At 40.7% G+C, this 21,990-nt stretch overlaps 1 protein-coding gene across 2 annotated transcripts in view; it reads left to right on the forward strand.

The window, feature by feature from the left end:
• ap3b1a (adaptor related protein complex 3 subunit beta 1a) overlaps positions 1-21,990 on the forward strand; it is a 299,213-nt gene that overhangs the window by 50,060 nt on the left and 227,163 nt on the right. For both annotated transcript variants that reach the window (XM_043707081.1, XM_043707091.1), the window contains exons 3-6: positions 13,126-13,200; positions 16,986-17,081; positions 18,150-18,310; positions 19,839-19,905. In XM_043707081.1, coding sequence (XP_043563016.1) covers positions 13,126-13,200; positions 16,986-17,081; positions 18,150-18,310; positions 19,839-19,905 — 399 coding nt within the window. The remainder of the gene's footprint in view (positions 1-13,125; positions 13,201-16,985; positions 17,082-18,149; positions 18,311-19,838; positions 19,906-21,990) is intronic.

Below are 21,990 nucleotides of genomic sequence, written 5' to 3' on the forward strand. Positions count from 1 at the left end.
AAATGATGTGTGTGGAGGTGCAGGTGAATTTGCGACGGATGTGGAAGGATCCATTGGGGCCTTGGGGGGAGGTGTGGGCGCAAGTTTTACACTTCTTGCGATTGCAGGGGAAGGTGCTGGGAGTGGAGGTTGGGTTGGTGGGGGGTGTGGACCTGACGAGGGAGTCGCGGAGGGAGCAGTCTTTCCGGAATGCTGATAGGGGAAGGGAGGGAAATATATCCCTGGTGGTGGAGTCTGTCTGGAGGTGGCGGAAATGACGGAGGAAGAAGTCAGAAGGAAATATAAAGGAAAGGAAATTGAAAGGATGTTGAAACCTATGAGTTATTGAAGCTTTAGATGCTTAATTCCAATAGAAAGAATATGTTTCTTATCAAAGGATAAAATGAAACTGCAGTTTTCAGATCATGTCACAATATAAAGGAAAGGAAATTGAAAGGATGTTGAAACCTATGAAGCTTTAGATGCTTAATTCCAATAGAAAGAATATGTTTCTTATCAAAGGATAAAATGAAACTGCAGTTTTCAGATCATGTCACTACTGCTGAAGAGTGAGGGAAAGATTGTTTATGTGGTACTGAGTGTGGACTTTAAGATGTAGTGAGAAAAGAAGTTTGAGGCATCAAATATCCAGAGGACGCAAATAGAAATATCCCTTAGACTTTCAATTGTCATTTCCATTACCAGTCTCAGGCATTTAAGTGGAATATATCCCAACTGAATATCTTCCTTCCCTGGTACTAGTGCCAATGCTCCATGAATTGAAACCCTGCCTCCCATGCCATTCTTTGAGACATGCATTTAATCTTCTGATCTGATTGTTTACACACAGTAATCTTCCATTTCTCAGTGTTGGTGGTCTGTCAGTGCTGTGTGTCAATGGCAACTGTGGGAGCCAGCAATGTTCCCAAACATTGCTGCTTGGGATGCAGCATTGACCTCACTAGGAAACTAAATAAACCATTGTGATCTTGCAAAAATGGCACAGCCATTGTCCTGTGCATTTGTGGGTGCACAACTGAGCAATCCCAAGCAGGGTACCCAAACCTTCATGGAAGACGCTATTTGCATAGAAGTTCAAAGCAGTTGTCATCCTGACAGCCTCAAGAAAGTGGAGTCACAGGTAGACAAGATCGTGAAGAAGGCATGTGAAATGCTTTCCTTTATAGGTCAGAGTATTGAGTATGGGAGTTGGGAGGTTATGTTGAGGCTGTACAGGACTCTGGATAGGCCACTTTTGGAATATTGCGTGCAATTCTGGTCTCCTTCCTATCCAAAGGATGTTGTGAAACTTGAAAGGGTTCAGAAAAGATTAACAAGGATGTTGGCAGGATTGGAGGATCTGAGCTATAGGGAGACGTTGAATAGGCTAGGGCTCTTTGCCCTGGAGCATTGGAGGCTGAGGGGTGACCTTACAGAGGTTTATAAAAGCAGGAGGGGCATGGATAGGATAAATTGACAAAGTCTCTTCTCTGAGTGGGGGAGGGCATAAGTTTAGGGTGAGGGGGGAAAGATATAAAAGAGACCTAAGAGGCAACATTTTCACGCAGACGGTGGTACATGTATGGAATAAGCTATCAGAGAAAGTGGAGGCTAGTATGATTGCACCAATTAAAAGGCATCTGGATGGGTATATGAATATGAAGGGTTTAGAGGGATATGGACCGGGTGCTGGCAGGTGGGACTAGATTGGGTTGGGATATCTGGTCCTTGATTAGTGGTGCTGGAAGAGCACAGCAGTTCAGGCAGCATCCGAGGAGATATCTGGTCAGCATGGACGAGCTGGACCGTAGGGTCTGTTTCCATGCTGTACATTTCTATGACTCTGTGACACTAAGAGCATGGCCTCCCTGCAGCCTTCACGTGTCTCTGTCTTAGTTCGTCATGTTGTCCTGGGACATATTGGAGCTTAGATTGCCACTCCACCTTGCTTTTATCCAGGAATTGGAGTTGGAACTGAAAAGTCCTGGTTGTTTTGTGGATTCCTCACATCCTGATGGGCCTTGTGACTGCAACCTTTTCCTGACGTGGTCCTTGTCCTTCATATTGGCCTCCTGCTGCTCCTGAGCTTGCTGGTCCTCCTCCATCTGCCTGTGCTTTTGGAGGGCACCCACGGTAACCTGTATCCCATTAGTATAGGATGCAGGACTCTTGGCGGAAATGACTTGTGTTGGAATATAAGCGAAAGATTCTCTTGATCCTCTGCATCATTGGTGGCATATCCCACAGACATACATACTACTCCGTGCAGTGAGAGACATGTTTTAACCACATAATGACAGGCATGTCTCCATCATTTATTCAGCCTCAGCTTCAACAAGTGCTTTAAGATGTCGTGTGAATTGAGTGACCAGCGTCTTGCATCAAAAGAGTGTCTAGTGCACACTGCACCCCTCCCATCCCACAACGCCACAATTAATCAATTTTTCATTGTATTCAGTACAGACCATCATTAAGTTTACAAATGATGAAGCAATCGTTTGTGTATCCCACGAAATTCTTGGAATTTGTATAATTCTGGTCAGCATTGGCATCTCTTTAAGTGATCAGTGAAGTCAACAGTAATGAGATGCCAGTGTTCAATTTGCAAGGATCAATGGCATGGTACAAATTGCCTTTGAACCCTAAGCATATTTATCCTCTATGCATTGCAAATGAATAATTAAATTATTGCAAATTAAATGGAGCTGGAGTTTGCAAATGTTCGCTTTGTATTTGCCCCTTCGATGCTCTATCGCCTGACAAAAGTGGATCCTGCACATTCACCCATCCAAATGTCTGTGCTACTCTAAGTTTTGTCCCAGCCATTTTTCAGTTACACTTTGTATCCAGAGAATGGCAAGTGAGTTTATGGAATGCAGCTTGTGGCAGACACCATCAGTACTGGGCTCTGCCTGGTTATCACACCCCCAGAACTTGCCCTCTGTTGTTGTTCCAATAACCACCCATAACCCAGCAAGAGGGAATTGTGCTAATAACTTAGCTTAGTCACGAGTGCTTTTTTTTTTAAAAAAAAAATCTGAGCAAGTGTACGCCTTCTGGCCCTTTTGAGCCTGCTCTGCATTTAATGTGAGCATGGGTCATCATCCAACTCAGTACACGGTTACTGCTTTCCCCCCCTACCTTTTGATCCCTTTAGCCCAAAGAACTATATCTAATTTTTAGTTTTAGTCACAGATTCATTACATTGTAGGCAGTGTTCAATGTATGGAGTGGATTGGTTAAAATGTTGCTTTGTTTCTTTAAATAATAAGGACTGAAGTAAGATTAAGGAATTTGAGAATTCTACCTGTTTCTGATTTGGCATTGACAACACACTGAAGATACTCAAGTGGTAACATAGATGGGGCAAGTGAAGTGAAAAGCCCTTTATGGGTGAAAACAGCTTGAATGAAATTTCACATGGAACATAACAAGATAGGTTTTTTTTGGCGGCAATAAGACAAAAATTGCTGGAAAATCTCGGCAACTCTGACAGTATCTGTGGAGAGAAAGCAAAGGTGATGTTTCAGGTCTGTGACCTTTCAGAACTCTTTTCCTGAAGAAGGGTCATTAGACCCGAAATGTGAACTCTTTCTCTCCACAGATGCTGCCAGACTTGCAGAGTTTTTCCAGCAATTTTTTATTTTTCTTTTAGAATTAAGACAAGTGCTTATACACTTAATGATAAGATCCTAGGGAGTGTTGCTGAACAAAGAGACCTTGGATGCAGGTTCATAGCTCCTTGAAAGTGGAGTCGCAGGTAGATAGGATAGTGAAGAAGGTGTTTGGTATGCTTTTCTTTATTGGTCAGAGTATTGAATACAGGAGTTGGGAGGTCCTGTTGTGGCTGTACAGAACATTGGTTAGGCCACTGTTGGAATATTGCGTGCAATTCTGGTCTCCTTCCTATCGGAAAGATGTTGTGAATCTTGAAAGGGTTCAGCATGGAGTACAGGAGTTGGGAGGTCAAGTTGCAGCTGTACAGGACATTGGTTAAGCCACTGTTGGAATATTGCGTGCAATTCTGGTCTCTTTCCTATCGGAAAGATGTTGTGCAACTTGAAAGGGTTCAGAAATAATTTTCAAGGATGTTGCCAGGGTTGGAGGATTTGAGTTGTAGGGAGAGGCTGAACAGGCTGGGCCTGTTTTCCCTGGAGCGTCGGAGGCTGAGGGATGACCTTATAGAGGTTTACAAAATTGAGGGGTTTACAAAATAGGATAAATAGGCAAAGTCTTTTCCCTGGGGTCAGGGAGTCCAGAACTAGAGGACATTGGTTTAGGGTGAGAGGGGAAAGATATGAGAGAGACCTAAGGGGCACCTTTTTCACGCAGAGGTGGTACGTGTATAGAATGAGCTGCTAGAGGATGTGGTGGAGGCGGGTAAAATTGCAACATTTAAGAGGCATTTGGATGGATATATGAATAGGAAGGGTTTGGGGGGATATGGGCCGGGTGCTGGCAGGTGGGACTAGATTGGGTTCGGATATCTGTTCGGCATGGACAGGTTGGACCGAAGGGTCTGTTTCCATGCTGTACATCTCTGTGATACAATGTATCCGGAGGTTGGTAGGGTGGAAGGTTAGGACCAGTGGGGTTCTGTCCTGGTGGCAATTGGAGGGGCGGAGTTCAAGGGCAGAGGAGTGGGAAGTGGAGGCGATGCAGTAGAGAGCATCGTCGACCACGTCGGAGGGGAAATTGCGGTCTTTGAAGAACGACGCCATTTGGGTTGTTCGGTGGTAGAATTGGTCCCCCTGGGAGCAGATGCGGCTGAGGTGAAGGAATTGGGAATATGGGATGGCGTTTTTACAGGGGGCAGGGTGGGAGGAGGTGTAATGGGGCAGGGTGGGAGGAGGTGTAATCTAGGTAGCTGTGGGAGTCGGTCAGTTTGTAGTAAATGTGTTGAGTCGGTCGCCCGAGATAGAAATGGAGAGGTCTAGGAAGGGGAGGGAGGAGTCTGAGACGGTCCAGGTAAATTTGAGGTCGGGGTGGAAGGTGTTAGTAAAGTGGATGAACTGCTCAACCTCCTCGTGGGAGCATAGTAATTCTTTGTCTGATATACATTGAAAGGTGGATCTTTGTTAAAACATTGATACCAATGTTTAGACCATGCAAAATCCACCCACTTGCAAGGAAATAAAATTGGAAAAAATATAAAATTGGAGACCCTGTATCTGCTGGGAACCCCGTCTCTGCAAGGCGGTAATACTGTAGTGTCATTGTTGCCGGACAAGTAGTCCAGAGAATAAGCTAATGTTCTTGGTCTCAGCTAGAACTCCACCATGGCAGAAGGTGGAATTTGAATTTACTGAAATGTCTTAAATTAAAGGTCTGAGGACCATTGCTAATTGTTGTAAAAACCCAGCTGGGGGCAGGGAGAAGAGAAAGGAATTTTGAGTACAGTAATGCGATACTGGTGGGTTTAATGGGATTGTGTTTTTACCATTTGTTTCTGGATCTTTAAATGTGTCATATGTAAATAATTGGGTTATTCTATTTTACCTTAATTTCCTTTGTATAACTTATTATTAAACCTGCATCTGCAGCATTGAATATTTGCATTTCAGTGAAAGACCACCTTGTTAAAATAACATAATTTTTCCAAGCCAGATTTCAGTCTGGAATCTGACTTGTCCAGTTATTATCACAATATTAACTGGGATAATAGTGGTTTGTCACTGACCTCAGAACTAACCAGTTTCTTGCAAGAAACACTGTTTTGATTGGACTTCGGAGGATAAAGACACAATTCTAAAAGCATAGCCAGGTACAAAAATAGACTTTAATCTGTTCAATAGGCTTGTAGTTGAATGATAACTTATTTAAGCTATTTAAGAAGCTAATCCTAAATTAATCTTGGTAATTTAAATCAATCTCAGACACTGATCTCAACAGTTAATTTGTAATCAAATAGCGGATGCTGAATTACTGTAACATAACTGTCTTTTGTAACTTCTATTTATTTTGTCAGTTAACGCCATCTCCCAATTAGTTTAGTATTTAGTGTTAAGTTTCAGTACTGCTAACTATGACGTCAAGCTTGATAAACAATTGTTGGTGCATGACAGCTGCCTGATTTTTAATTTGCAACAAGAGTTAATTCATTAATTTAGCTTGTGGCATTCTAGGTTGGAAATTAATTGAGGACTTGGCCTTTCTACTCCATGTGCTTTTTGCTGCAATTAAATGGGAGTAAACACTGGTCTATCTTCAGCTATCTGTCTTGCCTCCATTTGCTTTACATCATTTGTAAGCATAAGTGCAAATATAATCCAAAACAGTGTAAGAAAAGCAAAATACTGCAGGTGCTGGAAATCTGAATTTAAAAAATTAAATTGCCGAAGAAACCCAGTGGGACTGGCAGCATCTGTGGAGAAAGTAAGAGCTAGTATGAGCTTACGTCTAAAGTCCGATTATAAATTCTTCTAAAATTATCTTCTGAAGATGATTTGATTTCCCACTCTGGCACTGAAAGTCTGACTCCACGTCAGCTGGAAGGCAATCATGCAGTCTCCTAGTAAAGAGTAAGTGATGGAGAGGTACAGCTAACTGATGTTCCTGTGGAAGGTATTTTGACTTCTAATGACTGGTATTGCAGGTGAAATATAGGTGAGATAAATGGCTTCTTGGAATTTTGATAGTAACTACATGGTAACCTCAGAATTGGCTGGAAATGTGCAGATTACATTTGAGTACATCAATAAGTGACAGGACCATGAAGCTGGAAAAAGAGGAGACATTGTGAGAAACTAACTAAGTGAAGTATTGGAGGCTGGAGAAAGGTGCAGAAGGCGCCAACCTTAAATTCAGATAAGGCACATGATAGTGCTGAAAGAAGGAAAATGGACTTGATAGTGAGGGCAGGGTATTGTGCAGGACTGGAACATTGAAGGTTACTGATCTTCTCATTGAAGAAACACATCTCAAGGTAAACAACGGAGCAAGGACTGGACCTAGACTTTCCTTCCCCTTGCATATTTCTAGTATGTACATGACAATTTTTGTGATATTTGAATCTGCAGCTGCATCAAAGAATTTCTTTATGCAGCTTAATAAACTTCATCTTGCTTTCAAATTTAGTATTCAAATGGAACAATCAAATCATCTCCCTTTTCTTGATGTATTAGTTGAAAATTCTACTGTTTTTGACCGATGGACCTCAGCTTTCAGTACATATGTGCTGCAAGGTCAGTTTTATCGGTAACCTATTGAATAAGGCCCTAGCCATCTGCTTATCAAGTAGGTTTGATGCTGTGAGAGCACATATCAAAACTATCCTGTATGGTTTTGGATACCCTGCTAAAAACATCAATCATGAATCATGAAGACTCGAAAAGGGCTTATTTCCACCACTTTCCGTTAAACCATAGAACATAACAGAATTAGGCAATTTGGTGCATCAAGTCTGCTCCACCATTCGATTGTGGCTGATTAGATTCTCAACATCATTCTCTTGCCTTTTTCCCACATTACCTTTGATTCCCCTTACTAATAAACAATCTATATGCCACTGAGTTAAATACACTCAATGACTTGGTTTCCACAGAGTAGCTGCCATCCGTCTGAAGGAATTTCTCCTTATTTTGGTTCTAAAGGGTCATTCCCTCACCCTCTGCCCTCTGATCCTAGTCTGTCCTGCTAGTGAAAACATAATCTCCATGTCCATTCTATCCAGACCCCTCAATATTCCCTAGATTTCAATGAATATCTACCTCATCCTTTTCAAATTCCGTTGAATACAGACCCAGAGTCCATAACCACTCCTTGTATGACAAGTCCTTCATCCTCAGGATCAGTCTTGACAATCTTCCTATGGGCCACCTCTAAGGCCAACACGTTGTACCTTTTATGTACTAGGTCCAAACCTGGTCACAATATTCCAAGTGCGATCTGACCAGACCCTGAAACAGCCTCAGCAGTGCATTTCTGTTGTTGTATTCTAGTCCTTGAAACAACTGCTAGCATTGCATTTGCCTTCCTAACTGCCAACTGAACCTGTATGCACTAACCTTAAGAGAATCCTGAGCTAGGACTCTTTAAATCCCTTTGTGCTTCAGATTTCTGAAGCCTTTCCCCATTTTAGAAACTAGTGTGCCCCTTTTAAATAAATATTAGATTAGATTCCCTACAGTATGGAAACAGGCTCTTTGGCCCAACAAGTCCACACCAACCCTCTGAAGAGCAAACTACCTAGACCCATTCCCCTACCCCATATTTACCCTTGACTAATGCACCTAACACTATGGGCAATTTAGCAATTCACCTGATCTGCACATCTTTGGATTGTGGGAGGAAACCAGAGCACCCAAAGGAAACACTCGCAGACTCTGGGAGAATGTGCAAACTCCACACAGACAGTCACCTGAGGTGGGAATCGAACCTGGGTCCCTGGTGCTGTGAGGCAGCAGTGCTAACCACTGAGCCAACATGCCTGATCCCTTTATTCTTCCTACCAAAGTACATAACCGTATTCTTTCCCACATTGTTTTCAAACTATCCACTCTTAGCCTTCTGAGGCTTCCCTATCTCCTCAAAAATACCTATCCCTCCACCTATCTTTGTCATCTGCAAACTTAGGAACAATGTTCTCCATTTCTCCTTCAAGATTGTTGATGTATACAACTAACCCCTCCAGAAGTCCACTAGTTACCAGCTGCCACCCTTTCAAAAAAAAAATCCCTTTATATTCACTCTGTCTTCTGCCAGTCAGCCAATCCTCTATTCCTATCATACCTTATCCCTTGCCCCTAACACACTGAAGAGTTATCGAGACTCACTTAGATTGCTCTCTCTCTCGGATGCTGACTGACCTGCTGTGACTTATCGCATTTTTAGTTTTCAGTCCTTGGCCCTAACACCATGGGTTCTTAGTTGAAACTTTATTGCTGGAACAGCACAGCAGGTCAGGCAGCATCCAGGGAACAGGAGATTCGACGTTTCGGGCACAGGCCCTTCTTCAGGAATTTTTAGCCTCCTGTGTGCACCTTGTCAAAAGCCTTCTGGAAGTCCAAGTAGATCAAATCCACTGACTCTCCTTTGTCTAACCTGTTTGTTACCACCTCAAAGAATTCTAATGTGCTAGTCAGGCATGACCTCTCCTTGACGATGCCATACTAACACTGTCCTATTTTACCATGCACTTCCAAGTACTTCACGATGTCATCCTAATAATGGGCTCTTAAAATATTAGGGGTCTGTGCGGAGCGATTCAGAGAGCACCTCTGGGCCACCCGGACGAACCAACCCAACCAACCTGTAGCACAGCATTTCAACTCCCCCTCCCACTCCACCGAGGATATGCAGGTCATTGGACTCATCCACCGCCAAACCACAACAACCCGACGGTCGGAGGAGGAGCGTCTCATCTTCCGACATCACATTTCCAACTCCCCTCCTCCAAGTCCCTCCTCCCTACCTTTTATCTTCTCCTGCTGAACACTCTCTGCTCATTCCTGAAGAAGGGCCTGTGCCCGAAACGTCGAATCTCCTGTTCCCTGGATGCTGCCTGACCTGCTGTGCTGTTCCAGCAATAAAGTTTCAACTCTTAAAATATTACCACTGACTGAGGTCAGGCTAACCAACAGACAATTTCCTATATTCTGCCTCACTCTGCCAACAGGGGTGTTACGTCCTCTAGGACTGTCCCTGATTTTAGTAGTTCCACAATCTCGTCCGCGATCTCCTTTATAATCCTGCAGTATAGTCCTCCTGGTCACTTAGCCATCTTCAGACTTTTCAGCTTTTATAGCATGTTCACGTTAGTAATGACCACTACATTCACCTGTGTCCCTTGACTTTATTGAATTTCTGCTGTGCTATTGGTGCCTTCCACCATGAAGTCTGCGAATACCTATTCAGTTCCTCTGCCATTTTGTTCCCCATTACTACTCCAGCCTTGTTTTCCAGCAGTCCAGCACTATTTCAATATTTTGAAAAAAAACTCTTGCACTCTTTTATATTACTAGCTAACTTTCCTTCATATTTCATCTTCTCCTGTTATTGCTTTTTTTTTAGTCTTTCTGACTTCTAAATGATTCCCACTAATCTTTATCACATTGTATACTTTTTGTTTTGCTTTTATGCTGTCCTTGACTTCCCTTATCAGCCATGGTTGTTTCATCCTCGCTTAGTATGTTTCTTCTTAAGATGAATTTCTGCTGCGCCTCTAATTAGCCCCAGAAACTCAACTGCTCAACTGTCTTCCCTGGTAGGCTCCACTTCCACCAACTCTAGCCAGCTCCTCCCTCATGTCTTTTGTGGTTTATCTTTGCTCACTTGTAATACTAGTACATCTGATTCCAGCTTCTCCCCCTCAAACTGCAGAATGAATTCTATCATATGGTCACTACCTCCTTCGCCTTAAGCTCCCTAATCAAGTCTGTCTCATTACACATCACCAAATCCAGAATTGCATGCTGCCTAGTGAGTTCTGCCACAAGCTGTTCCAGACACCAATTTGCAGACATTCCACAAATTCCTTTTCTTGGGATTGCTACAAACTTGATTTTCCCAGTCGACCTGTATATTGAAGTCCCCATGATTATTGTATTGGTGCCTTTCTTACATAGCTTTTCTATATCCTGAACTATTTTCTTCCCCATATCCTGACTACTGATAGGAGGTCTTTACATAATTCAGCAGGGTCTTTTCTCTGCAGTTCCTCATGGTTCAGAAGAGATTTACCAGGATGTTGCTGGGAATGGATGGTTTGAGTTATAAGCAAAGGCTGGAGGGCTAGGACTTTTATTTTTAACTGGAGTGAGGCGGTTGAGTGGAGATGCTGTAAGGGTTTTAAAAATTGAGAGGGTATGGATAAGGTGAATAGCAGGTGACTTTTTCCCCGGGTAGGGGATTTCAAGATTAGGGAGCATATTTTAAGGTGAGGTAAAAGATGTAAAAAGATATGAGGCAATTTCTTTCAAGTGTTTCATGTGTGGAATGAACTGTCAGAGGAAGTGGTGGATGCACATTGTTACAACGTTTAGAAGACATTGGAATATTTCCATGAATAGGAGATGTTTGGATGGATGTGGGCCTAGTACAAACAGGTAGGATAGTTGAGTTTGGGATTATGGTCAGCATGGACTGCTTGGACTATTTCCATGCTGTATGACTCCATAACTATAACGCTACCCATACGGATTCTGCACCTCCTGACTCTATTACTTGCTCTCAATTTAAATTCATTTCTTACTAACAAGTCAAATTGGCCCCTGTGCGCATCTGTCTGTCCTTTGATAGGATGCAAATCTTTAGATGTTTAGTTCCCAGACCTGATTCCCTTGCAGCCACATCTCTGCCCACAATGTTGCAGATTGAAATCTGCAACAATCTTGAGTGACCTTGTTTTATCTACTGCATGCATTTAAATAGTGTCTTCAGTCCTGCATTAAGAGTCAACCTCTTCTCATAGCTGTTCTCTTCCCTCCTGTGCCTGAAGGTAGATTCCAGAGCCTATCCTCTTTCTGTTACAGAAACTTTAACCTCAGCTGAGCCCATCGTTCCCTTTTCCATTTCCATAATTTTTCATGTGGACAGCACAAGCAGGCAGGCATGCACATGCACACAGACTTATGCAGTTCACAAAGATTCTGGTCCCTGTAGGATTCAGATGAAGGCCATTCCATTGGAACAGTCCTTTCCCTCCCCTGGATGGTGTCCAGTCTACTTCGGATTACTCAAAGAGTAAAATGTCGCAATTACAGGTGAAGTTCGTTGTCGCCTTCTACTACAATTTGGTAAATCTACAAACAGTTGAACAATCAACATCCTTTGTCCTCCAGCACCCCACACCCAGCTCTGATGTAGAGTCATCTAGACTCTGAACATTAGCATGCTCTCTCTTCATGGATGCTACCTGGCTTGCTATAGTGCTTTTATTTACAGTAGTTTCCTCCGTTAAGTGTGCTGCTATCAAGCCCAGAAGATATTTGCTGACCACATGAGTATTAAAATGAGTTTTGGTACCAGTGTGATGCCAGAAGTACAGGCTGCGTTAATCATTTCCCATTGACCACTTGCAATAGACAGCATGCCACTTGTGTTCAACCTGACTATGCTAACAAGTTTCGGAAAAGCATATTCATTATCAGAAATGATTCTGCTGTTAAAACTCATTTAATAAATAATTTAGACTGTGCTATGAGTTAGGTCAGAAACCAATTGAAGAGAATCTTTTGGGATCACTGTGAAGCATGTGTGTATGCTAGAAACCCCATGTATAAATGCACAGGACCATGTTTTATTTCGGGAAAAGGAATTTGTACTTTGTATCTTTTCCAAAATTTAAAAAGAAGTGCATGGAGATATCCAAGCCTTGTTGCATCCCTATAGTTCCACAGTGACCATTTAGAATCTACCTGCCTGATCTGAGAGTTAAGATAGACTGTTAACTTTTCTTGCTGCGATCGTCATGTCAGTGATGGTTCATCCTCTCATACTGTATAAAATGGTGTCCTTGTTCAAGTCTGTTCCTTGTGCCCTAGTTCTCAATGCAAATTGATAAGCTTCAACTTCTGATCTCCTTTTCAGAAATATTTATGTTCTAAGCTGCCAAGCAATGTCTAACAAGTGGCTTTTGCAAGAACGGTCCCACAATGCTAATCCATGAACTTTCATCTTGAAATCAAACTGGTCTAGTTTCTCTTCTCAATCTCACCAAAAGAAGTGCTTTCATAACATTGCCTTTTCTCAAATGTTTTATATGCACTATTTGCTGCTTTCCTATTGATATGATTGATCTTGCTACACTGAACCATAAAAGAATTGGTATTGAATTTCTATCTTGTGCTGCCTTGCAAGACTTGTGGGGAGACGAGCAATGCTGCAAGATGTTGGTAATTGTGGATGCAAACAAAAAGCTTTTTTTAAAAAGCAAAATAAGTTGTAGTGTTTAAAGCTAGTATTATCTATTATTTAACCACATAAGTATAAATTAAATGTCAGTATTATCATCCTCCCATCTCCTTTTCAAATCACAAATCAGCTGTGCCTATGCTGTTGTTGAAAGCTCATGTTTTTGTAATAATGGTAACAGAACCCATTTACAAATTTAAATGGATTACCATGGCATTAGTCATTGCATAATTAACAAAAGAATATCTGTTAACCAATCTGAGTCTATAATTGAGACTATAATTCATGTTACAGATGATTGCTAAAGGAAAAAATGCTTCAGAGTTATTTCCTGCTGTTGTGAAGAATGTCGCTAGTAAAAACATTGAGGTATGTTCCATTTACTGTGAGGTGTTGCTGTTTTTATTTCTATTATAAACCGAACAATGTCTGTACCTGACATACCCATTGTTGAATAGCATGCCATTACCTAGTCTACTTTAATTCTACCTTTAATCTGAAAGACCCTAATGCTTGCTTGTGATTTTTATATCCCTGATTTTTTTTGTGACTAAAGTTTTCATTTTGTGAACGAGCAAGAAATCAAATTTTACTATATTATTGTGTATGAATTTATGTAGGTTTTATTTTGCGTCTATAAGGTTGACTCATAGCTTGAGAGTTTTCATCACCTAAAAGGTGATACAAAAGTAGCATTAATGAATCACTGGTATAGTTTAAAAAAAATCGAAGATTTGACCAGTATGTCACGGAGTATGCTGCACTAGAATTGATGGATTAATTAAATTGCTTGCTTAGGTAGGTCTGCTTGAGTCCTTAAAGCTGGACAGGGTAGCGTTATGATTAGCATCACATCAGGAAGCATGGTAGCACTGAGAAAAATAACATTTAGTCTGGGAGCAAAGTCACGTCATCTTGTGTGCTCCTGTTTCTGGTCTCACGTTTTTTTGGGAAAGAGTTTTTTACTGTGGATTTGCAGTCAGATTATTTGTGTTGTTTCTTGTGGCTAGCATTGATTTTATCTAATCTAAACCTGGGTAAGAGCAAATCAGCTGTTTTGCAACCTTCAGTGATTTAATATTGGTAGCTGTGCAGAGGAATATTCTCAATGTTAGATAAAAGCTGATGCAATATATTTTTTAAGGTTTTGTCCAACTTTATCACTTTTGTTTCTGAAAGGTGTTTCTGGATTATGAACAATATATATTTATATTTTTCAGTAAGGGCATTATAATTTTACTTTGAATGCAATATAACCTGAACTTTGAGAATTCAATGGAGCTATTATGAATTTTATTTTGATATTTTTAATACTGAAATTTTGATTTTTTTTCAATTTTTAAAATATTTTATTGCGGCACTGCATTTTCTTCACCTTCACCCTACCATGCATTATGTATCAATCTAGTCACCTCTCAGCCTCTGCTGGTTTAACCATGGACGGTAATGCTGAGAGAAATTGGTACAGTCTTGCCATTTGTCGATTCCAACTTGGTGTTCATTTCCATGTAGGAAGAGCCCCATCATGCTTTAACAGCTGAGCTTTAATTTTGGCTTTTCTCTGTGGAATTTGTAACTAATTCTTTAAAGGGTTGGCAACTTTTTATTTTCAAGAACGTGCACAGTTCTGAGGTTGCTTACCTGCTCGCTGAGGTGGTAAGTTTGTTTGATGTTTTGTTACCATACTAGGTAACATCAGTGTGCCTCCGGTGAAGCAGATGTTACCAAGTATGGTGACGTTCATCTGCAAACAAACATCAGCTCAGTGAGCAAGTCAATAACTACCTCCACAACCTGAGCTACAAATCTTCTTAAGGACTTCAAGTGCACAATTGTATAACATAGAAAAGCATCAAAAGGATAAAGATCACCAAGTTGAAGAAAGCAATGTTTAAAGTGGAGACCAAGAGCTAGGTGAAAGAGTTTGAAGGAGGGATTTGGGCAGAGGACTCTTATCTAGAGTTGGAGGGAATTCTCATGAGCAGATCTTCGACAGCTTTGTACTCAATACAAGAGGCTGATTTTGGAATAGTGTCCTTTTTTGGTTGGGATTAGAAGTAGCATTCCTGAGCTTAGTGATTCAGTAGAAAAGGGCTTAGAAAATTTAAATATGATTCCTTTTATAAAAAAAAAGTTATCAGTGGCAAGGTGGAGACAAAATGGTTCAAGGCTAAGGACAGCCAAGCAAACTTGTTGCTGATGCTGTAGCTTTAAGTGTGTTTTCTCATGGTTTCATTTAGAGAGAGATTGGGGGACAGGTACCAAGCAGACTGAGAAGATAAACAGCTTGTGAGAATTTGGGTTCCCCCCCCAAGAAGTTGGAACAATAGAAGCAGCCTGAGTGGGTGTGGTCAAGCACTCTCTGATCCAGGATTTTAGTTAACTTTCAGCAGTTGTTGCTGGGGTCTCAGGATTGGAAGGCAGTACATCTTTCCTGGCTGCTGCACCCTATCTGAATTTTCTGTCCGAATTGTCTTTTGATCTTTCCTCCTGGATATCATCTGTTTTCTGAATTTGCATTTTTGCCACAGGGTGTTTATGGAGTGTTGCTGTGTTGGGACAGTTAATGTTTAGTAGTAAAATCATAATATTCTTAGTTAAAAATCACACAATACCAGGTTATAGTCCAACAGGTTTAACTGGAAGCACGCTAGCTTTTGGAGCAACGCTCCTTCAGGTGGTAGTGGAGGACTCAATCCTAACACAGAATTTATAGCAAAAATTTACAGTGTGATGTAACTGAAGTTATGCATTGAAAAATTCATTGTCTGTTAAGCCTTTCATCTGTTAGAATAAAGTGATAGTTTCACTTCTTTCATGTGTAAATCACAAAACCTTTTTTTAAAAAGTTGCATTCTCGGGTTAGCTGTTAACAATGGTGATAGCTAGACAATATGTTGAAGGTGTTGGCTCCCTGTATTCTCTGTCTATGCCATGATGTTTAGATTGATTCTAATCTAAAAAGTGAGATAACGGAGTTTTAAATGAATTCATGCAGTTTTTGAGCAAAGTACAATGTAACCCTGCAAGTTCAAATTCACCCCACAAAATATATGTGTGCATGTGGGTCTGTGTGTGAGAAAGTGTGTGTGTGAAAGTGTCTTAAGTCTGTGAGGGGGTGCGTGTGGGTGTCTGCGTGTCTGTATGTATGTGTATATAGTGCAATGGTGGTCACCTGTAATGTGACATGAGCCCAAGGTCCTGGTTGAGGCCCTCCCTATGGGTACCGAACTTAGCTATCAGCCTCTGCTCGGCCACTTTTCTCTGCTGCCTGTTCCAAAGTCCACCTTGGAGGATGGTCACCCAAAGGTCCGAGGCTGAATGTTTTGAGAAGTTTTGTCGGAGATGCTCTATGCCTGGCTGGGTAAAAGCAGAACCGTACCACGGCAATTCATTGAGCTGGACAGTGAAGGAGAGCCTTTGGAGGAGAGTGAGTAACTCCTGCACATGTTAAGAATGACTTGATTTTGGGTTGTACCACCTCCAGCCTTTTGCTTTTCTTTGCCCTGATATCTATATTTTAGATATGACAAGTTTATGGTTGAGGAATAGATTTTCTGCTCAGAATTGGCCTCTTGATGAAGATTAGATTAGACTACATTACAGTGTAGAAACAGGCCCTTCGGCCCAACAAGTCCCCACCGACCCACCGAAGCGCAACCCACCCATACCCCTACATTTACCCTTATACCTAACACTACGGGCAATTTAGCATGGCCAATTCACCTGACCTGCACATCTTTGGACTGTGGGAGGAAACCGGAGCACCCGGAGGAAACCCACGCAGACACGGGGAGAATGTGCAAACTCCACACAGTCAGTCGCCTGAGGCGGGAATTGAACCCGGGTCTCCGGCGCTGTGAGGCAACAGTGCCACTGTGCCACCGTGCCGCCCATGAAAATGGTGAGTGTGGCACAAGGGGAATGTAAGAACTTCTTTCAAGGTTATTAAGTGACTCCATGTGAGAGGAGTTAAGAAATCCAAACTTCTTGACATAAACTGTACTGGGAAGAGAGGTATAATTGTTGTTATCAAGTTTCCTTGGTTGTTCTAACGTCTTGTTACTAAGCTGCTCTACACTATAAAAAGTTCCCAGTTTATCTTAACAAATCATTCACTAACTGCATATGATTTTGCTTCTTCCCTTATGCAGTTGAAGAAGCTGGTGTATGTTTACCTTGTACGCTATGCAGAAGAGCAGCAAGATTTGGCCTTATTATCAATCAGCACCTTTCAGCGTGCGCTGAAGGTTAGTACTGCTAAATGTCTGCGTAATTCGAGGATAAATTATAACTATCTCGGTAATTTGATTAGTGAATATGATACTTTGTGATTCCTTTGATATTAATTTTTTTCAATAATATTAATCAAATATTTTTCTCCTTCATTTCCATTTTCTAATAAAATGAAGTTCCACCAAACTATCTATCATACTTGAGTAAGAGTAGTCTTCCTAAGGCATTTCAGCTAAAAAGAACCTCTGGTGCTCTCATGGTGACTGCATAAATGTTATACAGCCTGTTGAAAAGAATTCCACCCACAATACATTTTCAATATGGGTCCAATATCTTTCCTTTTTTACAAATTACACAATACAACCTACACCTCATGGAGGTAGAGTACACCCTCCTTTCCACTTACACTTGCCTTTTTCAGAAACCCCCTTGGACTACTTAATCATCTTAGTTGATTGTCAAGACTGAAAAATCCACTATAGAAGGGGAAATGGAAATACACTGGCTCATGATCATTATCCATAGTCACGTTGATAACATCAGTGAGTTTGACTATCCTGAAATATTGTTAAAGTTGTCCTCTGCTTTTAAGATGATACACAAGAATGATGGTTTGCAGGTTTATCAATGACGCAATTAAAGGGTTAGCCTCCGTTGAACCTTAGGGGAGGTGACAACTTAGTGGTATTATTGCTGGACTATTATTCCAGAGATCCAAGTAATGTTCTAGGGACCTGGGTCCAAATCCTACCTTGGTAGATGATGAAATTTAAATTTAAGAAAAATCTTGAATTACAAGTCTAATGATAACCATGAATCCATTGTTAATTGTTGGCAAAACTCACTTGGTTCACAATGGGAAGCAGACCGCCAACCTTATCTGGACTGGCCTACATGTGCTCCAGACCCACAGCAATGTGGGTGACTCATAACTGCCCTTTGGGCAATTAGGGATTGGCAATAAATGCTGACCTAGCAAGTGACACCCTTATCCCATCAATGAATAACGTATGAAATGTGATCACAAGGGAGAGAAAAGGCTATAAGTAATTGCTTATTATTTGTTCTTCAATTCATTTCAGGATCCCAATCAGTTGATTCGGGCAAGTGCTTTACGAGTTCTTTCTAGTATTAGAGTGTCAATTATTGTGCCAATAATGATGCTGTCTATTAAGGAAGCTGTCAATGACCTATCTCCATATGTTCGGAAAACTGCTGCCCATGCAATTCAGAAGCTTTACAGGTGGGTCATTTTATGGTAAATGAGATACCATTTAGGAAAATTTCAATTTCTAATACTGAATTTTGCTATCTATAATCTCTACCTTCTATGACTCCTTTGAGCAATGGAACTTGTGCAAATTGGCTACTGCATTTCATACCCTAAGAGCAGTTAAACTTCAATATTAAAATAAAACAAGAACTGTGGATGCTGGAGGTCTGAAACAAAAATTGCTGGAGAAACTAAGCAGGCCTGGCAGCATCTGTGGGGGAGGGGGGGGGAAAACAGAGTTAATGTTTCGGAACCAAAGAGTCATTGGACTCAATGTTTAGAAATTCTTAATTAGCTTTAAAGTGCTTTCAGACTTCTGAAAAGGTTAATATAATGCAAATCTATCTCATCATTCTGCAGGTTACCATTGATCTCGAGCTTGATTGAATGAGTCATAGAATGCAGGTTAGAGGCAGGGAATTCTATGGTGATTTCTGATTTGTCAAAACCTGTCCATCTACAAAGCTCATGTCAGGAGCGTGATGGATTACTGTTGAGTTGCCTGTATGAGATACCACTTTTAACAACCTTTAAGAAATTCAATATTATTCAGACAAAAGCAGCTTGCTTGATCAACTCATTAACCAACTCTGTATAGTGGCAGAAATGTGTGTGTATATGAAATGTCTCAAATGCACTGTCACAACTCTAAGGCCAATTAAACAGGAACTTGAAGTCCCAAAACCTTGACCACCTCTGAGAACAAGAACAAGCCTATCTAACGTTCTTCAAGAGTCTCACGATCTTGATGGTCCCAGGAATGAAAAGATTAACATATCAGGAACATTTGAGGACTTTGGGTCTATCCTTGATGAAGTTTAGAAGAATTGGGGGTGGGGGGAGTGGGAAATCTAATTGAAGCATACAGAATGCTGAATGAACTGGATAGAGGAGATATTGGGAAGATGTTTCCTTTGTAGGAGATACTAGACCCCAAAGACATAGTCTTTGAGTAAAGGGTAGACCTTTTAGAATGGAGATAAGAAGAAACCTCTTCAGCCAGTGTGTGTGGAATCTGTGGAATTCATTGTCAAAGAAGGTTGTGGAGGTCAGGTCATTGAGTATATTTAAGACTGAAGTTCTTTAGTAACAAGGGGATCAAGAGTTATGGGGAGAAAGAGAAAATGGGGTTGAGAAGCTTATCAGCCATGATTATATGATGGAACAGACTTAATTGGCTGAATGGCCTAATTTCTGCTCCATGTCTTATGGATTTTGAAATGTAATGATTCCTTCACTGCATCTAGGTTTAAAAAAAAAAGGGATTTCCTCTTTAATAGTACTGTACTTGAATCACATGGGGATTGAAATAGTTGAAGACTCATCTCACCACTTTGTAAAGATTAATTGTAACTGTGCAGTAAATGTCTTGCTTATGCTCACTTCTCTCAAATGTGTTTTAAAAGAGAAATTGTTCTTAAGTTCATTGCTTCAGATTACCACACTAATCAAACTTTTTTCAAAAAAGACCTATTTCATTTTTTTGTTTCAACCAAAGTCTAGACGCAGAGCAAAAAGAACCATTGATAGAGATCATAGAAAAGCTATTGAAGGATAAAAGTACGGTGAGTCATGCGGTTTACGTTCCATTCTTTCAAGGTTATAAAATGTTGAAATATTTCTGCCAGGTGTTTAGGCTATGCATGACAAATACATGTTATTTTTAAAACCATTTGAGCTTTGAAAATGTGTCCCAATTACTATTCAAAGTTTACGCAGGTTCTAGATGGTTTTTCAGTTTTTAACAAATAGGTCACTGACCCCACCCCTTGTGAATCTTACTGGCTTCGTTCACTTTTTTGGGTTTAGATTTCAAGGTGTGTGTGAAATTGATCAATTCTTATAAACTTACTATTTAGAAGCATGCGTTTTGATATTTTGAGATGTGGGTATTGCTGGCAATGTTAGCCTTTCCTGCCCATCTTGAACTGCCCTTGGCCCTTTACTCATCTATTGCAGAAGGCATTCAAGAGTCAGTCATGTTCTTGGTGATCTGGAGTTGCATGTAAGGTAGCACAAGTAAGGGTGACAGATGGGTCCTTCTAATAGTCAGTGATTAGTTTCATGGGAATTATAATTGAAACTGGCTTATCATTCTTTGGGTTTTGTGCTGCACTGAAAGCTGACTAAAGGTCTTAAATTGTTTGTCAACAACTCTTACCTCTCACACAATATTTAGCAAGTGCTGTTCAGTTGTTGTATCACATCTAATGTTGGACAGTGTTTTGATTTTTGCAGGCACCAACTGTTGTAAACAGCATTTGATATAATCTGCCAGTCATTTGGACGCATAGCTTAAGTAGCTAGCATAACATCAGTGTGGATGTTCATCATTACTTATTTGTAAGATGGATAAAAAGTCTTCTTGGCTTGAGGGCAGAATCCTGTTAGCGTCACTGATATTGCTACAGCTTAGTGGCAGCATGGTACGGCTGGCTTCACCTGTTACTGGAACCCTTGAAATAGCTTACCCTTTTTGCTGATTGAGTTTGTGTGGGGTACTATGAGAAATAGTACAAGATTTTACAAATCAAACTAAGTTGCTCTTCCTTTTTAATGAAAGAACATTTAGACAATCCCTAAAGAAAAAGGTAGCAACCTTTTGTTTTTGTTCACATTTCTCAGGTACTGAATCACTCAACTACCAATAATTCTTCATATATTTACTCAGCCTATTGGATATGTTTGCTCTGTACAAGAGTCCAGGTTCTATGGGTGCCTTTCACTGTATCAATTTCAAGGTAGACTTTGCCAATCACCATATTTTCATGAACCATGGGGTGCTGACAGCAAAGAGTTGTCAAGAAACAGGGAAATCTCTTTAATTGCATCAGTAAAACTCAAAATTTGAGTCAAATGGAGCTTCATGATTTACATGGTGGTACTTGACCTTGCAGTGAACAGGAGTGAAACCGATTGGAGAATTATAGTATGAGTGTTTTATGAAAATTGAGTCTCTGTCTTTTGGACAGATTACAAGCTTATTACGAGCATTTTAGAAGAAAAAAATTAAAATCTGAGCATTTCCTAATGAGTCTCTGATATTATGCATTTGCCAATCACCACCTTTGCTGTCAACAGCCAGATCATAATTTGGGCAGATTACATATTTAAGAGTATCTGTTTCTTGTTGGGAAATAACCTCCTAATCTTTTAAACTTTACATCTGTCTGAGGTTTTCTGTTTTAGGCACCCAGTGTTTGTACCATGAAATTGCAAGTTGTTTAAGCATTTGATCCAATAAAACCCCTTTCCAAGTTCAATAGTCTGGAGTATTCTGTGTGAAAGTTGATCTTATCTCAGGCATTGCTCAACGGGATTTGATATTCTGCTGGTGGGATGCGTTGGTGACTTTGATACAGTTAAAATTTAGAGTTATCTGACTTTGACACATTGTGATTTCATTGCAGACAAGTTAAGACAAATTGAAGGTTAAATTAATAAATTTTGGAGTTTAGATAGTTGTTCCAAAATGCTTCATTTCCAGTGTTCAAGGACATTATAGCTGTGTCTGATCTTGTCCTGCTGTGTCCTGATGTGAATTTCCAGTGTATGATCACCAGGGTAGCAATTGAGAACAGAAACCTTGGGCAGCTTCTGTCTCTAATGTAGATTACTGATGTCAATTGCAATGCCTTGCTATCACCAGC

The sequence above is a fragment of the Chiloscyllium plagiosum genome, chromosome 2 (genome assembly GCF_004010195.1).
Source record: "Chiloscyllium plagiosum isolate BGI_BamShark_2017 chromosome 2, ASM401019v2, whole genome shotgun sequence".
Classification (NCBI taxonomy): Eukaryota; Metazoa; Chordata; class Chondrichthyes; order Orectolobiformes; family Hemiscylliidae; genus Chiloscyllium; species Chiloscyllium plagiosum.